Source organism: Muntiacus reevesi, chromosome 18 (genome assembly GCF_963930625.1).
Source record: "Muntiacus reevesi chromosome 18, mMunRee1.1, whole genome shotgun sequence".
Lineage (NCBI taxonomy): Eukaryota > Metazoa > Chordata > Mammalia > Artiodactyla > Cervidae > Muntiacus > Muntiacus reevesi.
Genome location: NC_089266.1, coordinates 25,857,057 through 25,874,033, shown reverse-complemented (window position 1 = coordinate 25,874,033; position 16,977 = coordinate 25,857,057). Strand labels below are relative to the sequence as shown.

Genomic DNA, 16,977 nt, shown 5'->3' with positions numbered 1-16,977 from the left:
CCTTTTAAAGAACTGGCCTGACGTACTGGAGGTAAGACAGAAGGGGCAGGGAGGAGGCAGGGAGGCTACAGGGAGGCTGCTGTGGGGTTCCTGGAGCTCCAGATCCTGGAGCTGGCCTGGGAAAGTCACTGTGGAAGCTGTGAGAAGTGAATGAATTCAGGATATTTTTCAAGGTGGGGATTCTGGGAAGTGAGAGGAAGGGGAGGGGAGTCCAGGAGCAACTTGGGGCCCCCAGGACCCCTTTGCCTATACATTCCTGAAAAGTGGGATGCAGTGTTCAGAAACTCAGCCCTCCTCGGTGGCCCTGGGGGCACCACTATTAGACTGGGGGCTGCCTCAGCTGGTTCCGCTTCCCCTCAGCCCCAGGCTGGGGCGCCTCCAGGTGAGAGGAGTCCCGTGTGTCCCCCCCACCTGCCCCCTACACACACACACACACACACACACACACACACACACACACAATACACACACACATAACACATGCACACACACATACATACACACACACATACATACAACACACACATAACACACACATATATAACACACATACACACACAAACATATAACACACATATATTACACATACATAACACACATATACATATATACACACATACAATACACACATAACACACACATAACACAAACATACATATACATACATACAATACACATAACACATATATTACACACACATAACGCACATACATACATACATACACACACATACACACACACAGAGAAGGGGTGATTGAGCATCAGCTCCAGGATAGTGGATGGGGCTCAGGCCTAGTGTGAGGAGCTCAGAAAGGGGTGTAGAGGCCTCAGAGTGGCAGAGCTTCCCCTTGTCTGGGTTGTCTCAGAGTTGCCCCCTTGGCCAGGGCCCTGAGCCAAAAGACCCTGCTCCTCCCTCCCCCTCTTTAACGGGTCCCCTCCGAGGCCATCTCCGGCCTGCTCTCCCAAGGGGGCTTCAGATGTGAGACTGGGGGTGGCTCTGGTGGCAGGGCAGGAGCGGACCTGGCCTGCTTTGCTTGCAGCCACCTGGGAAGAACAAGCTGTGGCTGCTTCCTGATCAGTGCTCTCCAGGGCTCACACGGGGACCAAGCTAAGCTGGTGACATCAGGCTCAAGGGCTCCAGGCTGTGCAGTGTTCTGTGGACCTCGACCCTGTCCCCGAGCAGCCCACCGAGAGGGGGCACTGATCCAGGGCATTAAGAATCCTGCACCCTAACCCCCTCTCCATATCTAGGTTATGACTTACAAAGGGGCCTCCCTCCAGGAGATCTGAATGGGTAAGAGCCCAGATCTCCTGCTTCCAGATCCTCTCAGCCCTCCAAAAGGCAGGGTAGAGGTGGACACAACAGATCTGAATCCAAGCTCCGTCACTTGCCTGCTCTGTGACCTTGGGTAAGTCACACACTCTCTCTCTCTGTCTGTTAAATGGGGATAATGATCCAATTGTCCCTCACTATTGGGTTCAGGTGAGGATCAATATCAAGGCTGCATATGCAGGTCCTTCCCTCTTACTTACAGAGAAGTTGAGAAATGTAAAAATGCCAAGAGTCCTGAGGTCAGGCGGCAGCCCCAGGCTACCTCTGAGGGCGTCCACAAGGCAGAAAGGGAAACAGAAGCAGCGAGGGCTGGGAAGGAGGCTTCTGAGACAAAAGCACAGCAATCGATGAGCAGAGCGGCAGGTATTTATTCTGGGGGTACTGATCCCAGACACCCTCACCCCACGCCATCCTCCAAGCTTGGGGTCCAGAGGGCCAAGAACTGGAGTCAGGAGGAAGGATGTGGTCATGGTCATGGCTGCTCTGTGAGTGGGGAGAGAAGGGAGGACAAGGCCAGGGCTGGAACGGGAGCAGCAAAGAGAAGAGAGAGTGGGAGTTCGTGAGAACCAGGCCCCAATTCTCCCGCTTTCCCCACCCTGACCCTCGGACTGTGAGTGCTTGGCACTGGGGCCACACCCCTGGCACTGCTGAACACCTTCCCACCGCTACCCTGGGGGGCAGACAGGTCTGTGTGCCCCTTCCCATTCCCCAACCCCCCATGACAGCCTTGAGATGGAAGCCACATTATTCCCAGAAAGAGGCTGGCCCTGCCCAGCTGGACCCACCTGGGCCGGCCCTCAGTGCTGGTCCAATATGAGGGGCACCTGAGCGTTGTCCACTTGCGGGGGCAGCCGCTCGCCTGTGCGCACATTGAACATAGGCAGGGTAGAGAGTGGCCTGGGCACCTCTCGGCTAGATGCCATCTGTCGCAGCTCCTCTGTGTTCCCACGGATGGTGCAATGGTGAACCATCTGGATGCTAGGGGCACAGGAGGGGGACACATACACGATAGGTGGAGGAGGACAAACAGGAAATTCTTCAGTGCCAGCTCAGTATCCAGGGAATGAGGCATAAGCTCTGGGTGCAGAGATCCTGGGTTCAAACCTGCGTATCCTTTGCAAGTTGCTTAACCACTCTGTGCTTCAGTTTCCTCAACTGTAAAACGAGGATAATGAAAGAACCTACTTCCTAGGATTGCTATGGAGTTTAAATGAGAAAATACAGGTTGGGTGTTTAGAAAATTGCTTGGCACATGGTGAGTGCCTGAGATACCAAGTCATGAATAGATACCCACAGTGGCATGTATAATCAGAGGCCACTGTTTGCTAGGCTCTGTATGGTTTTTATATTCTGATGATCCCCTGGATCCTTTCCAGCAATCAGTTTCCATTTCTAATACTCTCTCCCTTCCTATCATCCTCATTTTAGTCTGGCAAACCTACCTCCTCCACCTTTTCCTAGCTTTTGCCCAAGCTCTTTTCCTGGCGGACTTTAACTGCTTCTGTTTCGGATCCTCAAACCTTGACCCTCTCCCACCCTGCCCCACACTGCCCCCAGCATTGCTTAGCTCAGACGCTAAGTCTTACTTCCTGTTTGCATTTCAGACCTGTCTCCTTGAGGCTGGAACCAGGCTCCACCCTCACCCGGCCAGAAACCCTAGGAGGGGCTGAATGAACTGAACGCCACACCCATTAGCAAGTCCCTCCTGAGCTCTAGATCCAGTTTCCTCTAGGAAGGCTGTGCCTTCTCATCTGACATTCTCTTGGGCTTGTTTTCTGCTGTCCAGAAGCAACTTTAATTCATTTTGAGAAATAGGGTAGCACAGTGGTTAAGCATGAGGACTTGCTTTGGGCCTGAATGTGAGTTCCTCTGCTTACTGGTTGTGCTACCCTGTGTGAGTTATTTGACCTCTCTGCCACCATTTCCTCAACTGTAATAAAGCTGTTGTATGAATTAAATGAATTAATGCAAGAAAAACATTTACATCTACTGGTCAGCATGCAGCCAAAGATAGCTATTATTATAGGGAGTCTTCTGTTGCTATTATTATCACTGGTATTATTATAGTAGGTCCACTGATGAACTTGGCCTTCAGTAGAAGGACATTTCCAAGCCCTTTGGCATGAACCCACCCACACTCGTGGGCTTTTCACAGACTCCCTGGTTGCTGGGTTAGACAGACAATAAGAACTGGTTTTCTTAAAGGGGCGGTGGCCCCAGTCAGGGTGGAAGCCATCCTTCTTACCACTGGATTACTGATCAAATCCAGGAGGGGGAAATGATTCCCATCTATATCCTCATCTCAAGTAGTGGACAAAGACTCCGGCTGGAGTCTGAGAGATAAGACTAAAGGAAAGATATTCTAGCTTCCTGCTGAATGGGCCACCTCCTCCCCAGAAAGAATAGAACCAAGCACTTTCTGGCCAGCGGAAGGAGGTGGAGCCACCCTCTTAAGGCGAGAGGAGGGTCAAAATGAGCTATTGAGTCTGGAATTTGGCAAGCAGAGTTGTCCAAAACACAATTTTCCATTCCCAGGCGAAGGGAGGCTGAGACGGGAAGGGAGCAAGAAGAGTATGGAAGTGGAGGCAGCCAGGCAGGTAATGATCTCGGGTGGGGGGAGGCCTTGGTCGATGGGCCCCCTCCCCACCCCTAACCCCACATCTGGGTCTCATTACTCTGGCAACACACACAGGTGGAAAAATGGTCCAGGGATATGTTTTCCAGAGCAGGAGCAGAAGTCAGAGCCACCTTGCCCTCCCCCACAATCTTTCCACACCAGCACTTGGGCAGAAGAAATGAACAGGCAGGCATTCACACACACACACACACACACACACACACACACACACACACACACACACACACACAGCCCCTTGAGCCCTGCCTCTGGCGCACAGCTCACAGGAGAGGGCTGTTGGGCTGGAGGATGTTCTGACCAATAAAATCTGATGCAGGTAAAAAACAGACAGCAGGTTCACTATTTTGGATAATTTCAATTTCCTCGAACAAGCAAAAAGAAAAAATGAATAAAGAAAAGAAAATTGGACTTTGTAGAAATAAATCAACACAAAATCCACACCAGCAAGGGCTAATATCACACACACATGGTAAAACTGGTTACTGACTCAAAATTGATGGAGGAAGCCTGTTTTCCTGACACCAGCAGAGCTAGAAAACTGACACAGGAAAGCTGGACATGGTGGAAAGTAACTGGTCAGAAGAGACTATTCTCAATGGCAGAAGATAGAATTGGTCAAATTTGGCACAGGCCAAAAAAAAATAAGGAAAACCCAAAACTTACATAGAAAATCACTGATCCCAATAGGGAAAAAATTCTACCAAATAAACATGAAAACAGAAAAGAAGGAAATCCGTTTTATTACTTTGTTAAAAAAAAAAGTTGATCAAGGAATTAAATTGAGTTAGATAGATCAAAGAATTACATTTCTGTTCACGCTGGGAAATTTATTCCCCATAAAAATTCAGAAATGTAGGTATAGTACTGATTCTAAAGTTTGGTGTTCTTCAACCTAATGAATTGAGATGGTGGGGTCAAAATGGTGGGTTTAAAACTGGGGTCTTGGTCACTCTAAAATCAGCTGGTGAGCATATACACACCACATGGGTCCATCTGCCTGACTCACTCAGCCACAGCCCTTCTTTCCAGGCTACCTGGCATGTCAGATGCCCACACTTTGGTATCTCCCATCTGCCCCACCTAGGGGGAACAATGGGTCCACTATGACCCTCACAGGATTCTGGTGGCCTCACAATGTCCCCCTGAGGTCACTACAGAGATAACCTTACCACCCCCTGCACCTCAGGCACCAGTCTGCCAAGGCCAGCATCGGTGATCATCCTTGGTCCTCCTTCTGGCCACCCAGGGCAAGGCTCGGGCCAGAGTCCTACAGGAAGCCTCTGAGGGAGCCAGGAACTGGGGCGCACCTCCCCCACCAAGAAGCAACCCAGGAGAGACTTCCAGCCGCCATCCTGGAGGTCCTTGCACCCAGCTCTCTTCACCCACCCCAGGAAGAGATGCAGAAAGACACTTCGCTGCCACCCCCATCTGGGCCCTTGGCCTCCAACACTGCCCTGGATGCAGGCCTGCAGGCCAGCTCATCTGGACTCCCGAGCAAGAGCGAGGCTCAGCCCCGCACCAGCCCCAACCCCCACCGGAAGCCCAGAATATCCAAGGTGATCCTGGGGTTCGTGGCAGACAAGGGGGCAGGCAAGCGCGTGTCCCTGGCCGCCCTGAAGAAGGCTGTTGCCACCAGAGGCTACAACATGACCCGCAATGCCTGGCGCTTCAAGCGAGTGCTCAAGGGGCTGGTGGACAAGGGCATGCTCAAGCAGGTGACAGGCAAGGGGGCCACAGGCTCCTTCCTCATGGGCAAGAATCATGCCTCCAAGTTTAAGCTCAAGGCCAAGAGGCGGCGGCAGCGGCGGCAGCAGTCTGGGCAGCGCCGGCATGGGCAGCGCCGGCCTGGGCAGCGCCGGGTGCTCATGGGCTCCAAACAGGGGCACAAGCGACCCATCAGGGGTGTTCGCAGGGCGGCCAGATGCCGCCGCAGTTAACCAGGAAGGTTGGGCAAACAGGCAGGGGTGCCAGGCCCGCCACAGGCTCAGTGCAGTGAGAATAAAAGGAGCCTAACTTATTTCACACCTGCCTCCTGGAATCTTTGGGGTTGAAGGGAGTGGGAGAGGAAGAGGTCTGGGGGTACACAGGAAAGGTAAGGCCAGGGGTGGGGGAAACCTGGTCAAATAAGGGTAAGATTTGGGAAGGGCTGGAGAAGAAAGCATCCGGGTATTAGCTAGTCCAATCGCATTATCTTGGAGGTGAAGAAACAACGCAGAAAGGGTCACAGTAATTATGCAGCAGAACAGAGCCTGCAACCTAAGTGTCTGACTCACAGTGAAGTGTGTGTGTGTGTGTATGTGTGTGTGTGTGTGTGTGTGCTGGTGCACACACTGGAAGCCTTGTAAGTTGCTTCTCAAACCCTTTGCCCGAAGGTGGCAGCAGATCCCTAAAGCCTGGCTAGATCCCCTCTCCTGTCCCACATTAGACTCTTCCATGGAGACCAGAAAACGAGAGAGCCAAGCCAGAATAGGTGGGACCCAGCCCCCAGTCAGCCCAGGATTGGAGCGCATAGACCAAGTGTGGCCCCATTATCTGGGATTTGTCTGCTGCCCATGGAGGCTGGAGGGTCCAGCTTAATAGTCCAGGGGGGCTCCCACCCAGCCCCCCGACTTCCCCTACTCACTCAGAGGTGGCCAGGTCTCTCTTTAGCCTGTGGAAAAACAAGGGTGAGGATTAGCTATTATACACAATCCTCCAGGTGCAGCCACGCAAGGGGCCCCTGCTGTTTGTCTGGCTGAGGATTCCACTCTCGGAGGGATCTGGGTCCCTAGGCAGCACATGTGCCACGAGCACCAGCCTCGGTGCCCTCCCTGCCCTCTGCCCCTGTACTCACCGTCCCTCCCGCCGGCAGCACATGACATAGGCCAGCAGCAGGGTCAGCAGCAGGGCCACCAGAAGGGGCACCAGGAGGGTGACGAGGGCGTCGGGCAGGAAGTCTCGGGCTGTGGTCTCGGTGGGTGGGCAGAAGAACGGGTCGTGCTCCAGGATCCCATCACCTGGGGCCGGTACCTCGTCTGCAGGCTCTGGCACTGACTTGTCCACCTGCTCAGGAAGCCGAGAGTTGATCCAGGAGTGGATGGCTAGACAGAGACCCCCAGGGCACAGAGCAGGAGTTCTCCTCGAGGAAGCGGCAGGGATTCCTCCTGCCTCGCCTCTCCCAGCTCATGTAACTGACCAGGATGAGCACCGGTCTAGAAACCAGGAAAAAATTCTAGGAGAGGCAGGACCATACAACGGGCAGAGTACAGTCCTCAGGTTTGAATCCTGTTTCAGAAAACTTCTGTGCTGCGATGATTTGCCTCTAGGTGCCTCGATTTCCTCATCTGTAAATGTGGGATGCTAATGGTACCTGTCTCCTGGGTGGTTGTGAGGATAAAACACACGGATTGCATAATGCCTTACCCATAGCAAGTGCTCAAGAATATTGATTACCAGTTTCTGGCTGTGCTATTGGTCAAGTCACAGGAAGGGTTCCTTGCCCTGGGAACAGGATCTCTAGGGACCGCAGACACCTCAGCTCCGTATCCCAAAGAGGAGAAAGTGAGCATATTTGGTTTATAACATAGCGGTGAGCTATCTAGTCCATGTTTCAAGATAATTTGCTAAGTGACACTTTAGAGGAAAGTAAAGTAAACAGCTGTCACACAGAAACCCTAGGTGGGGAAAGAAGCTTGGCACCACTCTATGGGGGTGACTGTTGGAGCTGTTGAGTTGGGCACAGCTGGGGCTCCAGGAGCTGGCGTCCCCTTTGTCTGGATTATGGACTCTAGTGCCCTCTTGTGGGAGAAGGTAGAACATCAGGCTGCGTGTGTGTGTGTGTGTGTGTGTGTGTGTGTGTGTGTCTGTGTGTCTGTGTGTGTGTGTGTGTGTGTGTGTGTGTGTGTGTGTGAGAGAGAGAGAGAGAGAGAGAGAGAGAGAGACTGGGAAACAGTAGCGATAATTGGAGTAACAGTGTGTGTGTGTGTGTGTGAGAGAGAGAGACAGACAGACAGACAGACAGACAGACAGACAGAAAGAGACTGGGAAACAGTAGCGATAATTGGAGTAACAGAGATGGGATGGGAAGGTGAGGATGGAGGAGACCGTGATGGGGGCCATGTCCCCCCCAATCCCAGAGCCCTCCTCACCAAGGACACATTGCACCAGTCGACCCGGAAGTGAGGTGCCAAGGAGTCATAGCAGGACAGTAGTGGAGGCTGGCCCTGGGCACAGCGCGCGTGGCTGTCGGGGGATGCCACCATCTTCAGGCAGGTGGAGAAGGGTGAAGCAGAGCCCACCTTGATGTATACCCTGGGCCCAGATAGAAACCACTGTTAGATAACTGAGGGTGTCACTGGGCACTGGAGATTTGGGGGTTACGGCCATCCTGAGATCTGGGATTATGGTGAGAGTATACAGAGCACCCCAGTCTTCTGGGGACCTTGTCCTCCCAGCAATGTCCTTTAATGGATAAATCTTTCGTGTCTTATGGGTACCAGGAAGTGCAAAGTTCAGGGTATCTAGGGTTTGGGCCCTGGAAAGGCAAGAGGAAGATGGAGTGACCAGAAGAATTGGACAGTGACATGACGCTGGGAGGTAAAGACGGGCATGGTGAGCATGCAAGACAATGGATAAAGCCCCACTTGGAAGTTAGGGAGACCTATGTTCTATGCCCGCCACCTAGACAATAGGCAAGCTGCTCCCTCCTCCAGGAAGCCCTCCTGGGCTGCATACCTACCCTTCCTTGCGGCCCTCAATAGGAAGGGGGACTCGGCCCCCACGGTCCAAGGCAGAGGTGATGTTGAGCAACTGGAGATCCCCTGGCTCCCAGAGCCCCCCCAAGGCTGTGAGGAAACGGCTGGCAGGTGTCGAGGGCAGCACTTCCTCCACATCATGGCTGCGCACCAGGAACTCAGCCTGGTAGGGCAGCAGGGGGCCTGGGAGGGCCAGGTGGGCACCTCAGATTGTACCCAACCCCCAGCCCGGCATGGATCCTTCCCAAGCCTCCTCCCATCTAAGCTCCTCCCCATAGCCCCTCAAATCCCTTCCTTCTGCCTAATACCTCATACATCACAGGCCACAAACACCCTCCCCCGGCACCCACGCCTCAACTACTCGCCTGTCAGCAGAGCAGCCGAGAACACAGCTCCAGTGTTTTCAGGGTGCCCTGCCCCCCCACTAGTTGCTTCTACAACCCCTTCCAGGGGAGATTCCCCCAAGACTGGCATGGTGGGGGAGGGATGGGACAGGGCTGGTGGTACCTTCTGGGTCCCCAATCAATAGCACCAGCATCTGCTGGGTGGTGTCGAAGCTGTCCCGATTGTAGGCTGTGACCTGGAGGATGGGGAAGGGGGGCTGAGAGATTGGTTAGGAGAGAAACGTGATGCCGCTGGGCCTGGTGAGAGAACGCTGAGCAAGCGCACCAAATCAGAGGCGTGTGATTCATGTAAATGAGTGAACCCCGGGCCCCTGCTGCATGCGACACAGCCAACTGGGGCCCCTGCTGGTACCTCAATGACCTGGTGTCCACGATCTTCTGGGGTGGCGGTGCCATAGAGGAAGCCAGGCTGGTAGGGGCTGCGCTGGGTATAGCGGAGCCACCGAGGCAGGTCTGGGTGTCCCTGGAGGTGGGCGTGGTAGGTGATAGGGACGGGGGCTGGGACAGCTGGCGGAGGGAAGGAGAGGGGATTGGAGACATGACAGCAGCCTTCCCCAGCCCTGGGCTGGGCACCCCCCAGCCCACCCCAGTGCCCCTCAGGCCCCTCTCACGGAAGACGTGCTCAGGAAGGTGCGGGAAGCTTTCGTGGTCCAGGGTGTGTACAAAGACGCGGCCCACAAGTGGATGCAGGGTGGTCTGCTGGGCCTCGATGCGCCCCAACCCTTCCAGGAGACCTGTGGGGAGCCACGACCCCAAACACCACGGCCCAGCCTCAATCCCAGCCGGGGAATCAGGTCCCCTTTCCACCCAGTCCTTGGTGGCCCTGAGAGACCAGAGAAATGTGTAAGAGGAAAGGGACAGCTTTGCTGGCTCCCAGGAAGGGTGGGTGGGGCCCTGACTGTGCTGTACTCTGTCCTCAGTGACGAGACCCAGACCTTAGTTTGGTTTGGATTCATGGAAGCTCCTCACTCCTCATTCTAGGCCCCCAGTGAGAGTCACAATGGGCAAGGATTAATGTCTGACTGAGAGGGGTGTGGGGGGTGTGTGTGTGTAAGGGAAGTTGGAAAAGAATTCCAAGCTGACTATCTGGGAGACTAGAGAGGAAGGGGAGAAGGGAGGGAGTGGGAAGGACCCCTTGGAGGAGGCTGCTAGCCACTCTAGGGCCTCCCCCCAAATGCAGGGGGAATAGGGTCCACACCAGAGTCCACTAGGAGCTGAGCAAAGGGAAGCCTGAACCCGGAGGCCCAGGGAAAGGATCGGCCCCAGCAGCCCTCACACCTTCCCAGGGCCAAATTTAGCCTGGACCCAGAAAGAAGCCAGCCCAGCCAGCTCATTAAAGGGCCCCAGTGCTCTGGGCCTGTGTGGTTAAGGCCCAGCCTGACACCCCACCCCTCAGAGTTCCCAGCACCCCCACACACCTCAGCTCCCAGCCCCAGTTTCCGAGAGCCCCACGGACTGTAGAATTTATACCCCAGAGTCCTTCTGGCCCCTGCCTCACCCCAATGACCAATCCCTTCCCTGAAGAACTTCTCACCCCCTCAACCTGGGCCTCTCCCCTGAGGAAGACCCCCAACTTACCCACAAAGAGAAAAATCCAGATTAGCGCTGCTGCCATGGCTGCCCCAGCCTGGCCCTGCCTGTGAGTGACAGAGACAGGAGCAGAGGGGGGGAGGCGGGGAGAGGCCTGGGCAGGTGTCCCAGAGCAGCTGGGCCCGGATTCAGTCAACAGGGCCCTCCTCATCCCCACCCAGAGCGGGCACTAAATCTGGGGTAGACCCGGTCTTCACATGACAAGATCCCTCCAATCATCCCCTTCCAGGGCCCAGAGTGTATTTTCTAGATCACCAACCTTAACTGCCTTGATGCCCCTCTTAAAACCCTAATGACTCCCATTGCCCTGAGCTCCCCAGCGGCTGATGGCCTGCAGGCCCTGCCCGTACCTGGCCATGCTATCTAGAATCCCCGCCTCTCTTCACTACCTCCACCACACACACACACACACACTACCGCAGGCTTCTGCCCCACCTCACTCTGCCTATACCCCTCTGTGTAAGCTGTTCCCTCTGCCTGAGTTCCCTTTCTGCCCTCATCCTACCAGCAAACTTCCACTCACTTTTCAAGCCGCAGCGCAGGCCCCCTGTCCTCTCTGAAGCCTTTCTGCCCTCCATCCTGCCCCAGGCTGAGCACAACCCAACCACACAGCGTTGTGGATGGAATGGGATCTTATGATCTTTGCATCCCTGGGCCTGTGCCACCGAACCCCCAAGCTGATGCCCCAGACAAGGACATCTGGGATCTTCCCTGGGTTAGCCTGAGGGGGAGGGTGCTGGCCCGCAGACGGAGGTGACCAATGGGCAGGTCACCCAGTCCTTGTCCCTTCCATCTCTCCCACGTGACCGTCCCACCTGTCCCGGGACAGCCACAGATTCCACAATGAGTGTCCACTCAGGCTGTCAGACCGGGCAGGGTATGTTTCAGAGTCACTTTGGTACCTCTCCGCCTTCTCAAAGATGAAGGGCAAGAGGAAGAAAAGAGGCAGCAGAAAGAGAGCTCTGGGGGAGCAGGCAGAGGTGCCAGAACCTGGCTAGTTGCCCGGCCTCAACCCCTCAGTGGCAACATGTGACTCCCTCCCTTCCTGGCTGCGGCTTCTCCTACTATTTTTAGAGCCACCCAATAACACCCTCAGTTGTCTTAAGGTGGCATTGCCCGAAGCCAGTGCCACCAGGCTCACTGAGGCCAGCCTTTCTTATTGATCCTTCTCTCTTTTCCCAAAACCAGGGGAACCAGGGACTGGGCCAGGAGCCAGCTGAAAGTGCCCTGAAAGTCTCCACTGGCCCACAGAGGACCTCCCCACCTCAGGGCTGTCCAGATTGCAATCTGCTGCTATAATACTCAGCACCTCTGTCCTTTGAGGCCTAGGGGTAGTGAGAGCAATCACAAGATCTTTAAACCTATTTTGGAAAATTTCAAATAAAACTAAAATAAACAGAATAATATAATGAACCTCCTTATATCTATCACCGAGCTTCAACCGTGATCAACCCACAGCCGATCTCATTTTATGTATACGCTTCCCAATTAATTTCCTGTGTCAATTTTTCAAGAGGAATTTTTGAAAGATAATGACTTTTTAAAAACATAGCCATGCATCCGGTTCAAGATGGCGAGTAGAAGGACGTGCGCTCATCTCCTCCTGCAAGAGTACCAAAATTGCAACTAGCAGTTGAACAACCATTGACAGGAGGAAGCTGGAACCCAAAAGAAGATAACTCACATGCAAAGACAAAGAAGAAGCCACAGCAAGATGGTAGGAAGGGCATAATCATGATCAAATCAAATCCCATACCCGCCAGATGGCTGACCCGCAGATTGGAGAACAATAATACCAAAGAAGTTCTTGCACTTCTGTGAAGGTTCTGAACCCCACATCAGGTTTCCCAGCCTGGGGATCCGACAAAGGGACTGGGAATCCCCAGGGATCTGGCCTTGAGGGCCAGTGGGATTTGATTATAGGCCTTTCAGAGGACTGAGGGAAACAGACTCCAGTCTTGGAGGGCACAAACAAAATTTTGCGTGCACCAAGACCCAGAGAAGAGGAGCAGTGACCCCACAGGAGGCTGAACCAAAACTACCTGCAAGTGTTGGAGGGCCTCCTGCGGAGGCGTGGGTTGGCAGGGACTCACCACGGGGACGGGGGCACTGGATGGTCCCTCTGGGCATAAACCCTCTTGGGCTTGCCATTAACCCTACCATAGAGCCCACAGACTGGAGAACTAGGTCACCTCAGGCCAAACAACTAAGAGGGAGGGAGTGCAACCCCACCCATCAGCAGATAATTGGATTAAAGCTTTACTGGGCAAGGCCCTGCCCACCAGAGCAGTTTTTCCACTGCTAGTCCCTCCCATCAGGAAGCTCACACAAGCCTCAGTCTCATCCATCAGAGGGCAGACAGAAGCAACAAGAAGAAGCACAGTCTCACAGCAGCTAAAACAAACCATGTTACAGAAAGTTACTCACAATGAAAAAGCAGAAAGTTATGACCTAGAGGAAGGGACAAGATAAATTCCCAGAAAAACAACTAAATGAAGTGGGGATAGGCAACCTTTCAGAAAAACAATTCAGACTAAAGATAGAGAAGATGATCCAAGATCTTGGGAAAAGAATGAAAGCAAAGATTGACAAGATGCAAGAAATGTTTGCCAAAGACTTAGAAGGAGGAAAGAACAAGCAAACAGAGATGAATAATACACTAGAAGGAATCAATAGCAGAATAACTGAAGCAGAAGAACAAATAAATGACCTGGAGGGCAGAATGGTGGAAATCACTGCCATAGGATAGAATATAGAAAAAAGAATGAAAAGAAATGAAGACCACCTAAGAGACCTCTGGGACAACATTAAATGCATTCACATTTTAGGGATCATAGAAAGAGAAGAGAGAAAGAAAGGACCTGAGAAAATATTTGAAGAGATAATAGCTGGGAAAAAAAAAAAAGAGAGAGAGATAATAGCTGAAAACTTCCCAAGCACAGGAAAGGAAATAGTTAACCAAGTCCAGGCAGCACAGAGTCCCAGGAAGGATAAACCCAAGGAGGAACACACTGAGATACATAGTAATCAAACTGACAAAAATTAAAGACAAAATATTAAAAGCAACAAAGGAAAAATGATAAATAACATACAAGGGAACTCCCATCAGGCTATCAGCGGATTTCTCAACAGAAACTCTGCAAGCCAGAAGGGAATGGCATGACATATTTAAAGTGATGAAAGGGAAGAAACTACAACCAGGAATACTCTACCCAGCAAGACTCTCCTTCAGATTTGATGGAGAAATCAAAAGCTTTCCAGACAAGCAAAAGTTAAAAGAATTCAGCACCACCAAATCAGCTTTACAACAAATGCTAAAGGAACTTCTCTAGGCAGGAAACACAAGAGTAGGAAAAGACCTACAGAAAATAACCCCAAAACAATTAAGAAAATGGTAATAGGATCATACTTATCGGTAATTGCCTTAAATGTAAATAGATTAAGCACACCAACTAAAAGGCATAGACTGGCGGGGTGGATGAAAATATGTGTATGTATGCTCTTCCAAGTCCTAAGTCGCTTCAGTTGCATCCAACTCTTTGAGATCCCCTGTCCTGTAGCCCAGGATAGGCTCCTCTGTCCATGGGATTCTCCAGGCAAGAACACTGGAGTGGGTTGCCTTGCCCTTCTCCAGGGGAATCTTCCTGACCCAGGGATGGAAACTGTGTCTCCTGTAGCTCCTGCGTTGCAGGCAACCCAGCCAAACCCTGCTTTGGACTTGAACCCACATGGCTGGGACTCAAACCCAGCCAAAACCCATGGTACTTGGTTTCAGGACCTAATGAAGCTCGGGTTCTTGATGTTTCATCGCAGAAAGAATTCAGTGAGAGACAAAGTGACAGGTAAGAAGTGGATTTATTCAGACACAGAGAGAAGCGCACTCCAGAGACAGAGTGTGGGCCGTCACAAGTGTAGCAGAAAAGCTTTTTTATACATATATATGTAAGATATATATATTTTAGAAAACTTACTAATTTTTGCCTAACTAAAAAAATTATGACATTTTGATTCCACTTGTTTGACTTAGTATGAATAGAATGCTAGATTTCTAATTAAAAAATAGATATGCAACAAGCAACAAAGATTTACTGTATAGCACAGGGAACTATAGTCAATATCTTATAATAACCCATGATGGAAAATAATTTCAAAAATAATATAAATTATATAACTATAATATAAATTGTAGAACTGAATCACCTTGCTGAGCACCTGAAACACTGTAAGTCAACTATACTTCAATAAAATGTATATATTTTAAAAAATAACTGCAATGAATATACCTAATCACACATTTTATGTAAGGTTAATTCCTTAATATCATATCTATAGAGTTCCAATTCCCAATTTTTCATACATGTCTTTTCTTTTTACGATGTATTTGTTTGAATCAGGATCCAAATAAGATGTATACATTGCAACTGACTGATAAGCTTCCTTGAAATCTCTTTAAATCTATGGGTTTCCCCTTCAACTACCATTCTCTCTCTCTCTCTCTGGCTTTCCTTTGGGGTAACCAGGTCATTTGTTGTGTAGCCTGGAGTTTGTCTGGATTTTGCTGATTGCAACTTCACTGCGTTCTTTAACATATTTCTCTGACCACTGTACTTCCTGTAAATTGTATTTCCTGTATGTTGTTATGTCTCACAAATTGTAGTTGGGTTGAGATTCCTGATCAGTTGTAAGTTCTACTTTCTCTGGCAAACCATTTCAAAGGTGATCATAGGAGCCCATCTTGAGCTTGTGATTTGTCCTATTCAGCTGGAGCATCCATCTAGGGAAACTGGAAGGTCAGTTCTCTATCTCCGTCTCTCAACCGCGTCTACAAAAGCCCAGTCCAGATTCGCATGCCCCTGCTTACTCCTGCCGCGGGGGCGCTGCCTTCAACTAGTTGATTTTCTGTCCTTGCTGCTTTGCCATCCGCACCTGTTCCCCCAGCTTTCCGCCCTATATTGGCCCGTCAGTGTCTCAGTTTAATCCCTTTGGTCCTTTGTCCCTGTCTGTCCCCATCTCCATCAATGTTTGCTGAATAAATGATTAATTGAATATCATCTCCCCAATTCTCTCATTCCACTTCCGTCTCTATGAACCTGTCTCTTGATCTCTGAGCCATATTTTCTTCATCTGCATCTAAAACGGAGGTTTAGATGTCATGAGGGACAAAGGAAAGGGATTATCGTCATTGTGATCCGACCGTCGCATCCGCCTCCTAGACTCCACCCACATCTTTTTCTCCCGCATCCTCTTCGCTGCCCCCAGCAAAACAAAGGGTGCGATCTCTCATTCTGCCACGAGAGGGCGCATTCGCCTGTTCCAGCCCGGACCTGCGCCTGCGCAATATTGGGCTGGAGCTGGGTGGCCAGTCGGAATCTCAGCAGAGCGCCCCGCCCCGGGCTAGGGATACACGTCAGAGGCGCTTGCTGAGCGCGGCGGCTAGAGGGGACACACAGCCTCTTGTCCTCCCCTTCCGGGTCCAGAGGATGTTCTCCCAAAACACCAAAGCAGGGAGGAGGACCCGCGAGGAGGCAGGGGACTGGACACAATGCCCTCTTTCCTACCTTCCCCATCATCTATATCATTGCTCGGACTTAAAAGGACAATTCCATTTTTACCCACCCGCACGACATTTGGGGGAACCAGCCTGAGGACCTAAGTGTACCCATAATACCCCTCCCCCACTCGGCCTTTTATCGGTGAACTTGTCTTCAAAGGGGTTCCTTGAGCCTCCTGACGGCCCAAAGCTATCAATCTTGAGTCTGAGAAGGCCAGAGGCCAGCCCTGGCCAAACATTTTAGCTTACAGAAGAGATACGGAAGGACAGGGTCTGTCTGAGGTCTCACAGCGAAGTAATCTGCACAGCTCGATCTCTGGACTTGGAGCTGAGTCCTGCACAAGCACTCCTTTCTGTCAAGTGGGGGCAATAGGGACTGATGAGATAATGGACGTGAAAGTGCTTTATAACCTGTAAAACTCTGGAGGAAGTAAGGGGGCTTTTATTTATTTATAACTGACAGTGCGAGGCAACAGCTGCCCAGGGTCAGCGCACTAGCACAGCCTGAGAGCTGGGAGAGGTCAGATTTAGAAGCCTTCTCTTCTGGAGGATTAGGAGATAAACAAAATTTCACTGTCTTAACGAGGACTTGCCAACATGGGCCCCGGTCTCTCCAAAACCAGGAAGAAGGTAGCTGAGGTCATCACTGAGAAGTAATAGAAGTGCCTGGGCAGGTCTCTCCAAAACCAGGAAGAAGGTAGCTGAGGTCATCACTGAGAAGTAATAGA

General features: G+C 51.6%; 1 protein-coding gene across 3 annotated transcripts; it reads right to left on the bottom strand.

The window, feature by feature from the left end:
- Positions 1 to 1,681: 1,681 nt before the first annotated feature.
- On the bottom strand, positions 1,682 to 11,426 carry SGCA (sarcoglycan alpha). Of its 3 annotated transcripts, XM_065910282.1 has the most exons (11): positions 11,222 to 11,426; positions 10,687 to 10,745; positions 9,720 to 9,842; positions 9,461 to 9,615; positions 9,212 to 9,284; positions 8,689 to 8,887; positions 8,099 to 8,261; positions 6,805 to 7,013; positions 6,595 to 6,621; positions 2,119 to 2,311; positions 1,682 to 1,852 (listed from the first exon to the last, which is right to left on the bottom strand). In XM_065910282.1, exons 2-10 carry the CDS (start codon positions 10,721 to 10,723, stop codon positions 2,131 to 2,133), a joined length of 1,167 nt encoding a protein of 388 aa, XP_065766354.1. In that variant the 5' UTR covers positions 10,724 to 10,745; positions 11,222 to 11,426; the 3' UTR covers positions 1,682 to 1,852; positions 2,119 to 2,130. The 3 variants fall into 3 exon arrangements, 2 of the variants coding, with proteins under 2 accessions (XP_065766354.1, XP_065766353.1); XM_065910281.1 differs by lacking the exon at positions 11,222 to 11,426 and having other exon boundaries at positions 10,687 to 10,967; XR_010659705.1 differs by lacking the exons at positions 1,682 to 1,852; positions 11,222 to 11,426 and having other exon boundaries at positions 2,199 to 2,311; positions 6,805 to 7,051; positions 10,687 to 11,001.
- Positions 11,427 to 16,977: the final 5,551 nt, after the last annotated feature.

Coding starts and splice junctions, on each gene's coding strand:
- SGCA (XM_065910281.1), bottom strand. CDS start 10,849: ATGAGGAGGGCCCTGTTGACTGAATCCGGGCCCAGCTGCTCTGGGACA. Junction 8,888..9,211: donor ATTGATTGGGGACCCAGAAG/GTACCACCAGCC, acceptor TGGCCCTCCCAG/GCCCCCTGCTGCCCTACCAG. Junction 8,262..8,688: donor ATTGAGGGCCGCAAGGAAGG/GTAGGTATGCAG, acceptor ATCTGGGCCCAG/GGTATACATCAAGGTGGGCT.